Below are 19,773 nucleotides of genomic sequence, written 5' to 3' on the forward strand. Positions count from 1 at the left end.
ATACAGTTAGCCAAGCAATTAGTTGCAGATTTATGGCATTTTAATACTTTTATGGTGCATTTGAGCTGAACATGGCCTTTATGGAAATGGTGATCTACTGCTGGACTTACCAAGAGTTCTTAATAAAACAAACTGCATTCCTAGTGCAAAGGGCCGCTCCCCATCTTCCACAGACCTAGCAGGGGAACAGAAAACTCCAGTGAAGGAACAGTCATAACCCACCATCATCCTGCTATGTTATGGCTCCACCTCATGGCTTTTTTTCTCAGCTACAGAAAATCTTTGTCTAAATTTCTTGTCTTTAGCTTCTACTATCATTAACTCCTACAGCTAGGAAAAAATACAGCCAGCCCCTCCTGGACCTGTTTAATCAAAATCTCAGTCTTGTCTTTTGACCTTTTTTTACCTGTATAAGGCCTGAAGAATTTGATCCAAACACATTAAGGAAATTCAGAGAATCCACACAAAATGTTTATGGCTTGTCATGATAATTTTCTATTATTTCATTATTCCTAATTTATTTTTTTTAATATTTTTGAGGTAAATTAGAATTAATAGATAACTGAAGTGTTGAAGACTGGACTCAGTTTCTGAATTTAATAAATATTCATGTGCATAAGCACTTTGGAGTTACTTTAAGAAAAATACCAGTACAAACATCCAAACAGTCTCTTTAAATACCTTTTCAATTCAAGAAATACAAGATTCCTTCCAGTGGTTTCAAAGGAAAAATATCAAGCTTACAAAAGTAACAAAATTCCACACTGCAACTACAATTTTAGTAAACCACAAATTATCTACTGATTTTGAAATATTTTTAAGTCTTAATCTAAAAGTCTTAAGATTGACAGCTCCTAATGACATTGAAATACACTATAAAAACCCAAAAAAAGTCTGCAGTCAAAGGGATGCAGCTGTGAAACAGTTTTGAAGTCAAGAAACTGAGAAATTAGAGAACCAACTTGTGCCACATGCACAAAGCACAGTATGTGGTTTGGGACAGCAGGTGTCACTGCCCATGTGTCTGGGCCCCCATTTTTTGTACTGAGCAGTACAAAATCCTGTTGGAGATGTCCCTTATGTACCTCACTACTGTGAAGTTCACTGCAATATTGGTCTTCATTTGTCTTTGCTAATTGCAATGCAAGGGCAATATTTTTTTTATTACTATTATTTTACATGTGGGAAATCCAGAGACAGAAGGAATGAAGTCAGAAGTCTCTGAATCACAACGGTGCTGTGCACACTATAGCTGAGGTAAGGCTGAGCAGCTGGAATTGTGATGTGCCCAGCCCAGAGTGCCTGGCTTCAATGTTCCAACAGAGACCCTTACAACCATTCTGTGGATTCTTTGAAAGGCAAACTGGAAGGCAAAATTCCTCAATGTGAGAAAAGGATAATTTTAAATACTAACTTTTTTCACTTGCATCTGAAAATCCAAACCATTGCTCTAAGAAGGTTGAAAATTTTCCAGGAGTTATCATTTTCTTCCACAATGTTTTGCTTGTTTTCTCTTTATAGCACCTTTACTGCACACTTCATGTTTCCTAAGGCAGATTATCATATTACATATTCTAAATAAAGAGTCACCCTATCCCTGTCAGCCCTTTCACTTTTTAAGGCTACAAGGAATCTATTCACTTTTTAAGGCTACTCAAGGATTCTATTCACTTTTTAAGGACACACAAGCTTCACAGGCACTGGTGATAGCGGGCATGTCAAAAATACTTAGGAAACATCTCGGAGTTCTCACCTGAGCGTCACTATGACTGCTGATGGCTGGGCACAGGCTGTTATAAGGGTTACAATGAAGAGGAATATGAGGAATGGGATGAGCGTGTTGCAGGTTCGGTCACACTTCCCAGACACAGCGTAGCCGTTCTCGTTCAGGTAGGTTTTGACAATGACCAGCCGGAGCTGACTGCGCTGGCCCACCGTGGGCGGAGTGATCACCTGGCGGCTCTGCACACAGGCACATTCTGTGTAATTTCTGACCTGCGAGAGCAAGAAAGAACATTTCCATGTGAAAAATATCTGTAAGGAAGACATTGCAAATAGACATTGTACAACAGTCCTGTGGTACTTCTCAGCTGAGAATCTTCTGCCTTGAGCGTCATTATCCCAGGCACAAGCAAAGTTACATCTCCAAGTAATTTTAAAGCTGGCCAGGACTCTCTGTGATGAGGTTGCTTTTCCATTGCTTTATTTCTCTGAGTTTATTTTTAAAAATCTGGAACATATTTGGGAAATATTGACAAAACAATTAAATCACTTCTGACAGGGAGGCTGGAGAAAAATATTGTTTCCATTGTACTACAAAAAATGTGAGGAAACGCTCTTCAGGCAGCAGTGAAAATGCCATATTCTGAAATTCAGCAAGCTGCTGACTTTCATATTCAGGCAGTGTCTTCTGCCATGTTAATGGAAGGCAAGATCTGGCCAAAGAGCAGCAAGCTGCACTTTATGCTTCAAGCTCAGGACCTTCCACCTGGATGTGGGCGTAGATCAGACCAGAGGCAAAACCAGAGAATAAAGGGAAAGCAGAGACTAAAAGAGTGAGACTGGAGGACTCACTGAGAGATCCCTGAATGGACAAAGAGAATGAAATTAAGATGAAGAGACTGAAAAAAGAAGTAGCATTTCACAAGCAAACAGGACTGTGACTTGAACAAGGGGAGGAAGGGCTAGATCAGAAACAGCCTTCTTTCACATTTATGTTACATCTATTTTCATCTGATATATGGCAAAGGGGTATGCAGCAGACCAGTATACTCCAGTGCTACAGAAGAAACTGGCCAGGACATATGCAATGTTATAGGAAGGAGCTTTCTGTTTCAATATTTGCATTTATCAAACCTTGTACCACACAGGCACAGAATTACAAAATCATCTTAAGATAGTGAATTTGAGCACTTAGACATCAAGACATATCCAAATCATGGCAGTCTGTAATTTTTAATGTACACCTTTATATGCATCTATGCCATCATATAACCTCACACTTTCTTCCTCATGGGATTTAGCTGAACATCTTAATAATGCATCTATTTATCCAATATTTTACCTCCTATTTTCAAATGTGACTTCAGGTACTTTTTTTCCTCAGACTAAGAATATTCCACTACAAAGATGAAAGGAGTCATATTTCATTTGGATTTTTTATAACACTCACTACTGCAGCTTAACTCTTTCAAAAAAGAGTCATTTATCTTCAAAACAGTTATGAAGTATTGATGTTATCTCTATTTTGTAATTAAGTAACTGAAATGGATCAAAGATTTCACAAACATGGGTGACTAATTTGAGACAACTGGAATCCTTTTGTTCAGAACATTTTCCATTATACCCAACTAAATATATTCTAAATGTAAACTTCAAATACAGATTGAGGCAGCCCATCTACAAGTGACACTTCTGTTTGTTGCTCATGTTCATCATCCAGAACATGAAGAATACAAGAATAATGACCAATGGGGAGAAGTTCTGTTTAACTGACTTGCCCAACATCACTTAGAAACAAAGCCAATGACAGATTCTGGTTTCCAAAGACAGCACTCCACTCTAACATCACATGAGTACCAGATTTCTTTCTGCAGTACCTCACCCTAAACTCTTTATTGCTCCCAAATGCAAATGCCAAATAGGAATCCTACAGAAATTAGATCTCTTTATCACACACTCTTTATTCATCACCAGAGAAACTAAGTCTGTGTATTAAATGAGACAGACATAGCATGACAGAAGTATTAAGAGTATAGGAATAGATATATGCATAAATATGTATTTATAAAAAACAGGTATGAACTGTACACTGGTATCCTTTCCTCTTAGTTTGAACTTTTAAATGGTTAATTTTGAAAACACTCTATGTTATAAACTTAAATCCAAATATTATATGTTAGCAACATTTTGTGTGTTATACAGTGGCACTAACTCACATTTTTGTTGTTTTTAAAAGCACCATACATAAAGGATTATTTAATCCAAAAAAGTTCCTTTTCCAAGCAATGCCAGCTCTATTCTATTCACCATTAGCTACTGAGTTAAAACTTCAGACAGCATCTTTTCTTAAATCATAAGATGCAATAGCATGTTTCACAATCTGTAGAGCACACACTCCCAGAGTATCTCCCTACTAAATAAATTAATAGTGCTGGTTCAATATCAGATGAAATGCAACAAAGACCAAGCCTGTCTCAGTCCAGGAAAAATTAGATTATATAGACACTGAAATTTAACCACAGGCTCACACTGCAGGCTTTTCCAATTGATCAAAACAATTTTCTACTAAAAACCAGCAAGATAATCTAAATAAGAAAAAAAATAAAGGGAAACTAATCTGTTCTCAGTAGCATCTATGTATGAACAGGATTTTTCAGACCACTATCCAGGCAACCTGAGAAAACACAGTGCTGGACCTAACATCCTCCTGCTCTACAGGCTGGTTCACGACTGCAAACTGGGAGACTGATACTTTTTAAGTAAACTTTCTGGAAAGCACAATCAAGGCCTAAGAAAGTCAATGTTTACATTACTTCTGTCTTTTGTTAATTATCCTTTTCTAAAGGACAGGCTGTAACAGAAGAATTTAAGAGTTCATTTTTAAGGAAACTAATATGACCATAATGCTCTATTGATACTTAAGTCAGATTCTACTTTTCAACTGTCTTCTTGTGCCCAGTCCTGGAAACTGCCAATTTTCCATGGTTTGGTTTTACCAGCAGGATGTCCTTCTCCAGTTCAGCATAACTAGAATGTTGGGTTGTAACAAGCAATGTATGTCCAAGAAAGAAAGTGGATTATTAACATCTTTAAAGTTCTTGTTACTTGACTTTGATGGCAACCTTCATTTAGCCTGGAAGAGGTTTAGAAAAAGGCCATGGGACTGGTAGAATTGTTTTACAAGAGCAGGATACATGGGCAGTCTTTTCCTAGCCAGGCAAACCACAGACCTATCAGTGCACTGGTGCAGGTGCAAGAGCTACTTGGGCAAAATGATGAGGCTGACACAAACACCAATGACTTCAAACAAATCCTAACTAAATTTAAACACCAGTTTAAAACACTCCCAACTACCTGAAGAGTTAAGTAGTTCATTCAGTTCAGAGAGGGAGTCATGAAAATCCCCAAACTGCTCTAAAAGCAGTTTGACTTGAGCTTGAAGAAGACTGAGCTTGAAGAAGGACAGTTTGACATGTCTGCCTATTTTGGCAGAGAGCTGAGTTGGATGACACTGACCCAAGGCACCCCCTCCAAGCCCTGCAGGAGCAGCAGGCATGCAGGTCAATGCCACCAAGGTCTTTGGGGTCTGCACAGGAAACACCAGCCCTTCCTATCCCAAGGCATTTGCACTGACTCAGCTGGAGGATTCACTTAGTACAAACGGACTTGTGCCTCAAATTGGTGTATAACTAAAGGAAGTGGGTTGGCACCATGCAAGAGCAGCACTGCCAGTCTTTCAAATCATGGAAAGGCTCAGAGATGGACAAGGCACCTGCAGAGAACTTCTCTGAAGCTCAGAGCAGGGATGCTTGAGCCAGGAACAGAGAAGTCTTCGATCTGCACAGGTCCCAAGGAGCTACTCAGGGGTTGTGTGTGGGTGGTGGGTGAAGCACTTACCCCTGTGCTGTGGTTTCCACTACTCATGCAGCCAGCTAGGCAAGGGTTAAAATATGTTATTCCATCTGATCCACAGACAGGCTCGTACTCATTAATCTTACATCCACAGTTAACATTACAGCTTCCAGTCAGATTCCTGTGGGCCATGGCAAGAGTGGGACTGAAGAAAGGAAAAAGAACATGCTAGTAGAGCACACACAGATATCCAAATTCTCCTGTACAGAGGGAGCAAACATCCTACTCATTAACTCTGGAACTGAGAGTTGATTATTATAGAACACCCAGATCATCCTTGCTATCAACTAAAAACACAATAAAATAAATAATACCAAAGTTTAAAATTTGTATCCTTTTGGCTAGGTGTGTTTTTTCCCTGTTTGTTTTTTCCTCCATGAAGTAAGACACCACTATTTTATATGTCTATTCTAAGCTGCAGTAATTTCTTGTTGATTACTAGTGAAAGATTCAGTAACAAGATGTGAGGACTCTGTGAACCAATAGGCATCTTTTCCCACATACCAACAGCTGTTCAGAAAACAATGCTTGTATGACTTACATATTACAAATATGTGAAATTCACAGGAAGTTCTCTAGATCTGGAAGACTGCTTTCTTTCCTCAAAATGTGGCCAAAGCCTAAATCCCTAATGGATTTGGGCATATTTCAAATGCTTCTTTCCCTTGAGTGAAGACAGCTTAAATACCTGCACCTACATGGCTCCCTAAAACTACACAAATCTATGTTTGGGTCTTTGAGAGCTCTGGCCAAAATGCAAACAGTAGCTTACTTCACTTCAGTAGTCCTTGAGAATTGGTAGCCACACTAATGTCTGAGAATTACACTGGAATGCACAACCACTCCACGCTGGGCACTACAGTGCAACACTGAATTAACTGCTCTGTCTTGTTTGTTCTTTCTCCCAGTACTGCTCAATGGCCAGTGCTGTTTAAAACTATCTCAAGGACCTCTGCTCTTGAGCAGATCAGTAGATATCCAGGGAATTTCAGCCAGGCAGGAGCTGAATGGAATCTGGATTGGGTTTGTGGCTGCATCCTCAAGATCCTGTACACATGCTCACAGACTGCCCTGGCTGCCCTCACAAGGGCTGCTGCTGGCTTGTCCTCATGTCTGTGATGCGTGGGCAAGGCCAGTGTGAAGATAAACAACTAGCAGCTGACTTACTGCATCCCAGCTACCCCAGGAACCACAAGGAATGTTCTTCTCGTCCCATCTTCTACCCCTGACTAGCCCAGAGGCTTGGCTCAGGAGCCATACTGCACACAGGGACTGTCACCCTGTCACCCATGCTGTGTGTCACCTCACCTCCTGTCACTAGTGGCACCCAGCAGCATGACTGTGCTCAGAGCATTCCACCTTGACTGGTTTTCTTGTATTTATACACCACTATTTGCTTTTGCTGAATATGCTTGTCTTGCCAGCTGTGCACTTCTGTAGACAATTAAATATTACTAAGTAGCTTTCAAATATTTATTGACTGTCTACTGATCACACAAATCAGGTTCACAAATTTAGCTCTTGGAGCTCCTTTACAATTTATGATCTAGCTGGATGCTAACCAAAGCCTTTCTGAGTGTTTTGTTTCTTGCTCTATAAACAAACAAGGTACACTTTTAGAAACAAGTTGCAGCTTGAGCAGGAAGTCAAATATCCAGGACTGGTAGTGGTTCTGTCACCTTCTCAGCTATCAGCTGAAATTTGTCATATTATATCCTGCTGGATTTCAGCAAGCAGTAGGCAGCAACACATCATATAGCAATGGGCAGCTTTTTCCAGTAATGTCTCAACAGAACTTTTTCCCCAATGGAAAAAAAAACACCAAATCATCAAAACATTCCTCGGGAACATACAAATTTCAGCAGCACAGTGACAAAAGCTTTTCACACCAACAGAAGAGGCAGCATTTTTGGAGTTTCATGGAATCCTAGTCAGCCTGCTGAGCTGGATGCCCCAGATGCCTGAATACTCAGCATACTCCACAACCTGCCTGGGAGACCCTGGTACCGTGCCCCTGTTGACAACAGGGAGGGCTTTGCCACACTGCACAGGACCAGGGACAGCCCAGACTGCCAGGAAAGGCACAGCTCTTGTTCCAATCTCCACCCTCTCTCACCCTGCAGCACAAATTCTTCTGATCTCTTATCCCTCCACCACCTGAAACCCTTCTCAGGAACAGATGAGTAGGGCTGTTCCACTGGCAGGAGAACCAACTCCCCATCTTACTCTGCTTGCATAGCTAACTCACTTCAGCTGCACTGAACATTACCATGACACAGAGGTTAGGAAATCAGCTTTAAAAAAATGGTGAAAGAAATCAGGCATGCAAGAAATGAGAAGCATGAAATGGGAAACTGAACTGAGACCACTGTGATAATTCAATCTCAGGCGCATTTTTTTGTTTGTCCTGGAAGACGACTCAAGTTCACAGATACACAAAACAAATATGCTCAAATTAATAAGAAGTTACTGCAAGCTCTGTCTCTCCAGTTTTCACCACCTTTTGTCCTCAGCTTATCACTGTAAGGCTTATTTGGAGAATTCTTTTTGTTGCTTAGAGCAAATACCTTGCAGAGAGGTTTGCATACAAAATCATCTATTAACTGCATTACCAGAAGTTCACTATCAGACAGTTGTAAGAGGCTCATGCTTTAATCTTCATTACCTTCAGTCTTCACTCACTGTTCACTCCTCTTTCAGTAGTGGGAAACAAATGAAGGAGTTTCAGAGCTGGGGACATGAAACCTCTACTAACATGTGTCTGTGTAACCCCATTTTCATCATATGGGATCAACCACACAGCACATACTACAACAGATTTCTTGAACACTTATTTCAGGAAGGAACACTTTTTCTTGAGGGTATGCATTTTTCTGAAAGTAAGCTGAACCAAAGCACTCTACTAATCCTGATTTCTGGCACTGGAAGGCTGCCTACTCTCCACAAAGGAAAACAAAGCATTTATCCCTGAATTACAGCACAGCACATCACAGATTTACCTGCAGCAGCCACTAAGAGCAGGTTCTTAGGGAAATTGCACCAAAGCTAGTACATCCTGCTCCTGAGCTGATCTGTGGGAAAAGCTGCCTAGTCTCATTGCAGCAGCTGCTGTAGAAACATGGGATGTCTGAGAAAGAGCTGCTCTGCTTGTTTCAGCAGTGCAGATACTGCCAACTTGCAACACTGCTGCACCTGAGCTGCCAAGGACACCAGTCACACAAACAGAAACCAGCCCCAAATGACAGCACTTCCTGAACAGTTCTTTCAATTACAAAAACGCTGCTCCCTCCATTAACAAGATTCAACTGTAAGTTTGCTAAACATGTGCTGGGACAAAACCCAGAACCCCATCTGCCAAATTGCATTTGTTCACTTTTCAGGGAGACTGTTCTGTGTCTCCATGACACAATGCTAGTAAAGCTGATAAAGAGAAGATCTTTATTAGTTGTGACTAACAATGCAAAGGACTCTAGTTTCTAACATTTTTTTCTAAAACATGTTTTTCTCTCCAACTATTACTCCAGGGAAGGTTTGTGATATAGGAGTAAAGTGAGAAAAGGGAAAATACAAAGTGAGATTTATTGCCTGAGTTTTTTGAGCTGTGACCTGTTATTTCACATACTCAGACTTGGACAGAAACATCACTGTACTGGCAGTCAATGAACATATATTGAGTAAAAAAAAGGGGACCCTCTTCCCACAAGGTTACAATTTAAATGAAATGCAGATTTAAAAAAAGGACGTCAAACTATATTTTCATAACATCTAAACAAATAACTGATTTTGCACATGGTTTTATTGATATCACTGTAGTAACCTACAGGACCAAGGAAATACAAAGGGAAAGAGATAACCTCACCACGTAGTCTCTATAATCTTAATATTTGACTACAGGATAAAAAGGATTATCTTAATTTGATAGCAGTATTTTTGGTTTGGTATTGGAGGACATTCTGATGGCAGAGATCTGCAGTCTCCTTGTTGGCAAGCAGCTGGAATTGCAGCAATGATGCAATTTTTGTGTAGCTGTCAAACAAGGGACCCTCTCACTGTGTTAGCTGGATTCCTTCTTTGTTGTTATTGTTCTGATCCAATTAGTCACTGCTTTCAAGTTAAGGGATACCACTGGCTGATTGGACTGAAATAGATACAAGAATAACAGAAACACACACTGTTGATACAAGAGGAAAAATGTAAGTATTTTTATGTGAAATACCTCATTAAACCAATTGCACACTTTAACTAAATTTTACTTGCACCAAAACAACATAAAGCAATCAAAGAGTCTATGTTGAGTCATTACATATAAAAATGTGAGAGATGGAACTGAACTAATCCAGGAATCTGTCACTGTGAGTAGAGCTCACCATGGAGCTGCCTTATACAACAATACATGCAAGAGACAGGTCTGAAAAAAACCAAATCTCTGCTATTTCCCTTTTGTTCAGTACTGGTGAGGCCACACCTGCAGTGCTGGGCTCAGTTCTGGGCTCCTCAGTAAAAGACAGACATGGATGTACCTGAGAGAGACCAGTGAAAGTCCACTAAGATGATGAAAGGACTGGAGCATCTCTGTTCTGAGGAAAAGCTGAGAGAGCTGAGACTGTTCAGCCTGGAAAAGGCTCAGGGGGATTTCATCAATGCCTGTAAATATTGAAGGGAGGATGCAAAGGAGACACAGCCAGGCTCTTTTCAGTGGTGCCCAGTGCCTGGATCAGAGGCAATGAAACACAGGAGGTTCCCTACAAACACCAGGAAACACTTTTCACTGTGAAGGTCACTGGGTGGTGACACAGGTTGTCCAGGGAGGCTGTGGGGCTTCTCTCCTTAGAAATAGTTAAAAGCCATCTAGACTCTTGTCCAGACCATTCACTCATTCAGGACTTCCCACCTGGATGCTGTTATGGAGCTAGAGAAGGGATGCCACATTGTGGTTTGACATAAGGCTCCTTACACTGCAATTCAAACATCAAACACACCCTCAGAACAAGGCTGGGGCATGGAGTAAAAGGTTCTAAAATGCTGAGATGTATAATCCAGAGGTGCCCTTGATCTTCCTGAGAACAGAAGTGCTGATGACACGCCAGCAACAGCAAAACTGCTTGTGCCCAACATAAAACAGCAGAAAATCCTTTCTAATATATTCTCATCTGTGCATGCCTGCAGGTCCCATCCACTTCTTTGCAGCTGGTACAGTTAGAAAAATACTGAGTTACGAAACATACTGAATTATGAAATGTCACTGCCTACTTTTCTGAGTACTGGCATGCACACAACTTCTATGTCAACTGAAACCTAGGTCACCCCTCTTCTTTGTGGTGGTTTAGGGCTCAATTCACCAAAGGAAAAAACTGCATGCTTAAATGTACAAATGAACATAGAAATTATCCTGCAGGGTATGTCTACACAGCATCTGAGATCTCTGGGTTGGTGCCAGTGCAAATCACACCTGGCATTGCCATGTTAGGGTAGAGCATCATCCAACACTTTATCCCAAACCAGGCAGCTCTCCTGCTTTCCCTATCCAATCTTGCCCCTTGAACTGGCTTTGACATCCCTAGGCTGCACTATAGTTTAAGTAGAGAATGAAGTTTGAGTTTATTAAATTCAAAATGAAAGCATGCTTTTGTAATTCCATGGAAACAACATTCTTTGATGGCTGAGTTAAAGAGTTGCCTACTAAGTAAGTGAATTAAAACTATCAATTGATTGATCATGAGAATTAAGAGAATGTTTACATATCAGATATTCAAGATTAATTTATGTGTAGTGCTGCCTTTTTAATAGCTTTTTGATAATCAATGTGGACTTTATCTCTGTGTTAAAAAAATCTAGTTGCATCATGCTTTGTAACATGCTGGTAATTCTCAATTTATGATGACATTACACTCAATATGATTTTTATACTGATTTCAAAGAGTTTATATATATCAATAAGTTGTGAGAATTTGGCAGTTACTATTTCTCACCTCTTTTCTCAATAAGAACAATTACATGAATGTGGAAGGAAGTAATGTACTGCAGATTTGCACAACAGCTGTGAAGTGATGCTTACTTCAATTGATGCTATGTATTTACTGCAAATGTTATTACTCACTAAACAAACAGTAGATACTCTAACAAATCCAGCATGAAGGCTATGAGTTACATGACAATAGTACAACTTGTCTTCAGTTTAGAAACAGATTTAAATTAAGTGGGACTTCTCCAAACACAAAGGTACAGGCTTCTCATTAGTCAGGCAGGTACATTCTGACTTGTCACACAGATCAATTAATTCCCATCTGAAATTTATGTTTTCATTCCTATTAATTTTCATCATCTACGCCCACAGGCTGTCACAAACATTAGCAGCAGGTGGACAATCAAAGCATTCCACCCCCTCCCCATCCCTCTTCTCTCCTTCTTCAGCCCACTAAGCTCAGATGAGGGTATATCAACATGCCAGTTCCTTCTCCTGACAGCCCCTCAGCAGCAAGCTTTAACTCTAGGTCTTAGGAATACAAAGGACAAACAGCTTTTCATCAGCTCTTGACTTTCAGCTGCTGGTTTTCTTTGCTCTAGCATTAAGGTTTGACAGCAATGTAGTAACACCCAGCAACAAGCAATGCAAAACATTCTCTGTGTAAACAGCACCTATTTTCTTCCTCCCTTGCTTCCTATTTTACTTCTTTGTTTTTCATTTGCTATCCCTCTGCCCACTGTATTTTCTCTCCATTTCATCATCTCTTTTCCTGCTCCACACTCTACATTCTCTTCAAAATATTAGGAGTCCAGAGCTGAGCACTAAAAGCAAATATACAAATGGATCTGATACCCACCACCTGGTAACAATTAAAAGGCAAACATGCCTCAGATGCAAAAGCAAAGGGAAAAAACATTGCTTCAGATAGGGTCACACTCTCCAAACACTTACTCTATTCCTGTGTTTAACCTACATGAAGAATGCAATTTTGAGGAAAATCTCATGCAAAAAGTAAGAAAGAAAATAAAAGCTCATGATCAGGCTTCTACAGAATCCCTTCCCAATGAAAATGTCTCCATTGTCGCCTTGCCTCCAAATATCCTTTTTCTTTTTTTCATGCCCTTCCATGCATTTCTTAATGCCACAGCCCAAATTCCTCACTCCCAAGTCCTTCCTACATCCACACCTTCTTCCTCATTGCAGTCCTCTTCATTCTTTCTACAGCTTTAGGGAATATGGTCTAGTTGCTGTCTTGATGATGATCCAGCAAGCACTGGAGGGCATTCACACAACTAGTAAGGGGTTCAGAACCAGTGCACACAACTAATGTCAACAGCACATGCCCAAGTGATTCCTCTCAAAAAGGGACTGTAAACCTAAAATACTATTAAGGTGATAATTAATAAATCCATTCAGAAATAATCTTCACAATCCACTTCATTTTTTCACAATTTTTCATGAGCAGAAAACATTTTAAAACACTAAGTAAATCCTAAGTAATCTACAGAGGAGACTATTCTTATTTTTCTGCATCACTGAAGGCCATTCTAATGCATTTTCTCACCCCTCAAGAAGCTAAGTTACTACACAAACTGCAATATAAACCAGATGTAAAAAACAAGACCCACACACTAACAGCATGTGCTTATATCACAAAATTCACTAAATTCTCATTTGAACTGAAATGGCTTCTTCAGTACATCAGCTATCAGCATTTTTACATTTCTAGATCAGTCTTATTGGGAAAAGTTGGTTTTGCCAGAGACAATCACCCCAGATACTTACCCAGTTGTGTACGGTATATTTATTCCCCCTAGATTAATGCTTTCACATCCAACAATAAAGAGTGTTGAAAAGCACAGCAGAGACACACCACTGCAGATCATAGCCAACTTTGCAGACTCTCTTGCACCAAGTTTCAGCTTTTTTATAATGTAGCCACCTAGGACAATACCAACACCAGCACTTGGGACAATAATCACACCTGCCAGGAAGAAATTCAAACAGCATTAAAACAGGACCTACAGAAATGGCATAAAACATAAATATTGGTATCATTCCGTAATTAGATGACTGCAAATGCTGCACTAAGATCTCCATTGTCTGATTCTCTGCTAGCAAAATGAGTCAGACTTTTCAAACCTCTGGAGTGTTGTCAAAGAATTTATAAAAGCCTCCTTATCATATCAGCAGCAGCCAAAGCACTATAAGAGAACTATTGTACTTACAAGCAGAAACATTGTTTTGTATTTATTTTAGAATGGGGAGAAGGGCTACATATAGGTCCAGTTTAACCACTGAAATTGGAAGAAATCCAGATTTGGACACAAATCTTCCTCCTCCCATTCTCATGATTAATTCCAGCAAAGCACAAGTGCTAACCTCAAGCAGGACCCCAGAATCCTGCCCACCTGGGAGTGCACACCCAAGCCTGGCTGCAAATTATGCCTTCTGGATACTTTACTCAAGCTGAACAGCACTTTCCCAAGCAAATTCCATCAGGACAAGAGGAAATGGCCTCAAGCTGGGCCAGGGGAGGTTCAGGTTGGACATTAGAAAGAGTGGTTAACCATTGGCATAGGCTGCTCAGGGAGGTGGTGGAGTCACCATCCCTGGAGGTGCTCAAGAAATGACCAGAAGTGGCACTTGGTGTTTATTGACATGGGGGTGTTCGGTCAAAGCTTGGACTTGATGACCTTGGAGGTCTTTTCCAACCTTGAATCTATGACTCCACAACTCCTACCTCAGCATTCCAATTCTCTCCACAGATATGTGGAGTACAAACTGATCAAACACAATTTTAAAAAGTAAGATAATAGAATTAGGGTGAGTGTAAGACACAAAGACTTGCCTATGAAACCTCTGCTGCTGCAATCATAAGGTTCAGCAACATATCACCAGGCTGTCCCCACTTGTCAGGTCCTGAGGTGGTGGCAAAGTCAGCAAATGTCTTGCACTGTTCTTTCCATGTCTCACTGACATGTGAGAAGCTCTTTAATTAAAGGCTTTGCCAATAAAGATGCATTCCATACAGACATGGAATTTGAACTACTACTTGGCAGATGTATCTACAGAGATGTTAAACTTTATAATCCAAATTGTTAGAGATGCTGGTCTCTTAAAGAAGCCAGTAAGACTAGCACATGCAAATACCTTTACAATCACTGGAAAGCATACTCATTCTCTGCTAATATCTCTAAAGGTGAAAGGGACATTATATTTATCAAAATGTTGAGATTGTGAAAGCAAGAAAAGAGGGAAAAACAGCTGGCACCTTAATTATCCTGCCATCACCAAATCACCAATGACATTACAGAACAAAATATCATTTCAGGAGGCAGATTCCAAACAATAAGTCTTCACAGAATCAAAACCAGTCTTTCTTCCAAGAGCAGAAACTAAATATAGAAGCTGCACAAGTTCAAGACATGAAATTTGGCACCCAGTGTTTTTTTATTATGATAAATGCCAGGGTTGTTTTAAAACTGAAAGAAATTGGGACTTAATTAAAGAATTGCTGCTCAGAAGACAAAAAAATTGCCAGCAAAATCTTTAAATAAAGATTCAGGTATATTCAGGAAGCACATGTACTCAGCTGGCAATGTGTATATTAAGCATAGATGTAAAATATAAATAACACATAAATTCTCTTTTTACTAACCAGAAAATTTATGAACTTGTCATGTCTTTTATTTTATTAGCCAGTAGCAATCTAATACAAAATTTCCAAGTTTCCCTTTCCCATCCTTCCTACAAAAATATTTATAAAATTAACAACTGCTGACTTCAATGCTAAGTTTAAGGGCTGGGATTGTATAAGCAGTGCTCACGTGTCCTTGCTGCACATCCAGCCTGATATATTTAATCTTCTTCTTCTGTCATTTTAATAGTTTTTATCAAGTAATTTATAATAGGGGAAACAACAGATGTTAATAATTTCACACTTTAGGCAAGGCCACACTATTTCACCTCTGTTAATGTACTGGCTGTTGAGTATTTTTTCTGGCAAGAATGTTTCTGGTTTATCTTGAGAATGAAATAAGTTATGGTGCAGCCATCCCATCAAGACTCATTACAGTAAAACTCCTCTGTGTGTAGCTACTCCAAGCTTCAGAGAGCACCACAGTCCCATGAGTCAATGTTTCCTCCTTATATGCAGAACACAGGGATTTCATGCCCTGAAGAAAATCTCATCCCAGAAACTCTCAAATAAAAAACACCTCTTGGTGCTTCTCTGACTTTCCCCCTCCCCACTCTAGAAATTCCTTGCATTTTTTCCAGCCACAGCAAGTGACAAATTCTTCCCATGTGAGGTCTATGTGCCTTCCTTCTTCCTTCTGCTGCTTTTTGTCCTTTTTTGACAGATACCCCTGGACAGCTTCACCCCATACTTCACCTGTGTCCCCACCATTCACTCCACTCCATCATTCCTAGGGCACAGTGTCTGGAAGTATGAGGGGAAATAAGAACTAACCTGCATAGCAATCAGCAGTTATTCTGTATGAGAAGCACTATGGAGAATTTTAAAAGATTATTACAAAGACAAATGTCTTTGACACAGCTAAAAGAGAAGGAAACTCATCCTCATGACACAGGCCCCAGTTCTGCACAATATTTTGGCCTCCTTTACTAGCCAAGTTCTCATCTCTCTCAGTCACAGAGGAGTGTGAAGCTTAAAATTTTGTGGTCTGTAGCTCTGTTAAAAGTTGGACATGGCTGTACATTGGTTCAGCAGGGGTCTCCTGAAATGACAGGTAGGAGAGGAGAATCTGGGGAGTTCTGACTAGACTAGATTGTTGTCTCAATGTAAATAAATAAAAGTAAGGAGAAAAACACCACCCTGGAGAAGAGAGATAACTGAAGGATGGGAGAGATAAACAACTTTTCCCTAAGGGGAAAAAAAGATAAAGGTATTTTAAAGATCAAAGAGGAAGTAAAATTCACAGAAAAGAAGAACAGTGTTAAGAGACCTTTTAAAGCACACCAATTGCAGTCATGTCTATGGTTTTTCTAGCTTGTTTTTGGGTTTTTTTTTCCCCCCTGGAGACCATCAACAAAATAAGAAAGCATCTGTCTAGGCCTATGCAAAAAAAAAAAAAAAATCCAGCCCTTTAATAATATAAATGGGTTCACATCTTACTAAATGCATATAACAAACATCAAAAAATAGTCTGAATATCTAACCAAATGCAGAAAGCTGGATCCAATCACCTGTTTGAACAAACACATTTTGGTTCATTCCTAATTGACTCATTTCATTAGCCAAAGCCAAGCTTGCAAGGTAACACTATGTGGCAATGCCTTACCAGTGTAGATGCTGGCATTGGAAGCTGGGATGCCAAACTGTGACTCGATGAACTTGGGAATGAAGGTAATAAAAGCTGTGACAATGGCACTCTCAGCTGTGTATGACAAACTCACAAAAAGGAATGTCATGTTGCTTAAGATCCTGACAGCTGCTCTTGGAAGCTCTATAAAATGACAAAAATGACAAACGAATGTTATAAACAATGAGTGCGAAACAAAAGCAAACTGAAACAGAACCAACTGATTTTCTTTGGGACAGACTGGCAGTAATGGCTTGCTAGCAGCTGCTACATTTGCTAGACAGAAGGGAGAGTGCATACTTGGGATTGCAGCCCTTGCTCCCTGCTCTGACAGACCCCACCTCACCGCCTCGCTCAGGGCCATGGTCCCACTTGGCACAAACACAACTGAGGTGTGTATCAAAAAAAATCTGAAAGAACAGAACAGTAACACCACAACAGAAAGAAATACAGCAATAAAATGTAGAGATTTTGGAATTATTCTGATATCTTGAGATTTTCTCTGAGATAACACATATCACACTGCTGAACTGACACTACTGAGATTTGTACTCCACAGGAGGAAAAAAGATCCTATACTCCCCCTGTTACTCTCTGCTTCAAGGACCATGCTTGTAAAGCTGGGGTAATAATAATCGAATTTGAAAGGGGAACCAAAATATTTTTAGTTAAACATTTTTCTACATGATTTAAAGGCATTTACAATGATAAAGACAAAGCATAATGAAAAAATTACATCAATGATATCAAGGAATCTCAACATACATTACATATAACTCAATATTCTCAGAAGGGATAAAGCAATCAATTAAAAATGAGAGTACATCAGTAACTTAAATTGAGAAAGTATTCATAGATGTTGCAATTATTCTCAAATCAAATATCAAACCCCCATGAAATTCAGCACTGTAGTTAAATTAAACATTTACATACTTTAAATTTAGTCCTGCAGTGATGTTGAATTATCATCACCCTATTCAGCACTTAATTTTTTTCGGCTAGATGCCTTGATTTTAAACACGTCTTCTTTTCCTTGGGGCTTTTTTACCCCAGATCAATTTTTTTTCAAGTGTTATATCTAACCTACTATAGCTCAGATTTTTTTATTTGCTTTTCACTTGGTACAGAAATAGAATAGTGCTTGAATCAAAGCCAGCTGAATTCAATGACAAGAGCACGCATTAGAAATACATGCTGAGCAAGAACAACTGAGAATTTTACTGATGTTAAAAGTTGTCAAGACAAAAATCTGTCTCACTTTCTGTACTGACTCCAGTAGGTTATCTGTATAAAAGCAAACAGAATTTCACTTGTCATGTCAAAACTTGTCAAGCTGCAAATTAGCACTTAAGTTGTCTGACTGCATCTAGTATTAGCTTATGCCAGTTGTCAAAATTTATACTGAATTCATTATGAGTACTGGGTTTATAATATTCATTATGAGTACTGGGTTTATAACTTTAATGTAGTCAAATGCTCTCCTGCTACATCTATGAAGAAACATACTAAACGTTAAATACAAAATCTGGTGGAAATAACTAATGAATAAATCACATTAAGAAGCAATACATTTAAGAAGCAATATATATTTTAATCTTAATGGGTTTTGCCATCTACAGCTTTAAAAAATAAAAGAAAAGGTGGTGCTGTTTGCAATAGAAACAGGAGCAAGCAGTTACGACCATGCTGATGCTGCTGTGAGAAAGGAGTCAGGCAACAGAAAGAAGGATTGGTCCTGCTGGAAACTGAGCTACTTAGTGGCATCTGCTCACCTGGGTTTAAAATGTGGTAGAAAATAAGGTATCATCACAGAGAGAAAGATAATTTTATTAGGATGATGAAGTGAGTGTTCTTTGTAGAAATGAATTGGGAGTTCTTGGCCGAGAGCTGAACTCAAGGTCTTTGCTAAATCGATTATTTTAAAGTCTCGTCCAGACATCATAATATGTGGTACAGTTTGCCCTTCCTGATAAAACTGAGCTTCAGGAATGTCTGCTTTAGACTTTTCAGTCAACTAGAGAATTAATTTGGCAAAGAACTGCAGAGCTAATGAACATTTTGCTCTGGTGCTTGTATGTAGAGCTGTACTTCTGTTGACTCCTACTTACATCTCATCTGAGCACTCAGGCTAAAGGTCATTATTCATTTCAAAACTAATTAGTATTTTGAAACAGGATTTCTCCTGTTAAGTAGATAAAACTTAATGTCTTGGAATAAGCACACATTCCCTTATATCCATCTGAAGGGCTCTTCAGAGAACAGCTTCGCTGATTACTATAAATTTTGGCATGAAATAAAGAGTTTATTTCTGCATGCCAACACTAATGCACGCCACCTGGAGCACTTAAGAGTTATCTTCGTGGTTTATAAACAGCAACTGTCTGGCATACAAGGGAAAGTTGCTATATAGTAAGAAACTTGGAAATAAAAACACTCATTCAGAGTTAGACTTTCCCTGATTTCCTCCCATGATCACCATCAAACCTGGTGTGACAACATCTGTACTACACTTCTGAATTTTAAAATCTATAATAAAAAGGTACTGTTAAGTAACTCATTATCTTTCAACCACAGTAACTGTAGTAAAAAGCAAGAATGCTAAAAACTTTAAGGTTCCTTTAGACTACATAATCAATCATGCTTTTAAAACATTTCTATGTCAAATTATTTTTGTGTAGCTAGCCATAGGCCTAGGTTTTGATTTCAAGGTGATTATTAAACCTGTCAGGTTTGATTTTTTTGGAAGGCATTCTTCTCAAAAGACATTGCATGCTTTTGCAAATTTGCATCAGAAACACACTACAGAAATTGCAATTTCCCTCGTTCTGTCATCTAAACTAATAAACC

The 19,773-nt window shown here is 39.3% G+C and overlaps 1 protein-coding gene across 1 annotated transcript in view; it reads right to left on the reverse strand.

Annotated features, from left to right (window-relative positions):
- The window catches only part of SLCO5A1 (solute carrier organic anion transporter family member 5A1), a 72,465-nt gene that overhangs the window by 8,787 nt on the left and 43,905 nt on the right, over positions 1-19,773 (reverse strand). The window contains exons 4-8 of the mRNA XM_059481024.1: positions 16,906-17,070; positions 13,385-13,583; positions 5,620-5,779; positions 1,754-1,995; positions 111-175 (exon numbers count right to left, since the gene is read on the reverse strand). Of these exons, the coding sequence (XP_059337007.1) occupies positions 111-175; positions 1,754-1,995; positions 5,620-5,779; positions 13,385-13,583; positions 16,906-17,070 (831 nt within the window). The remainder of the gene's footprint in view (positions 1-110; positions 176-1,753; positions 1,996-5,619; positions 5,780-13,384; positions 13,584-16,905; positions 17,071-19,773) is intronic.

Source organism: Ammospiza nelsoni, chromosome 1 (genome assembly GCF_027579445.1).
Source record: "Ammospiza nelsoni isolate bAmmNel1 chromosome 1, bAmmNel1.pri, whole genome shotgun sequence".
Classification (NCBI taxonomy): domain Eukaryota; kingdom Metazoa; phylum Chordata; class Aves; order Passeriformes; family Passerellidae; genus Ammospiza; species Ammospiza nelsoni.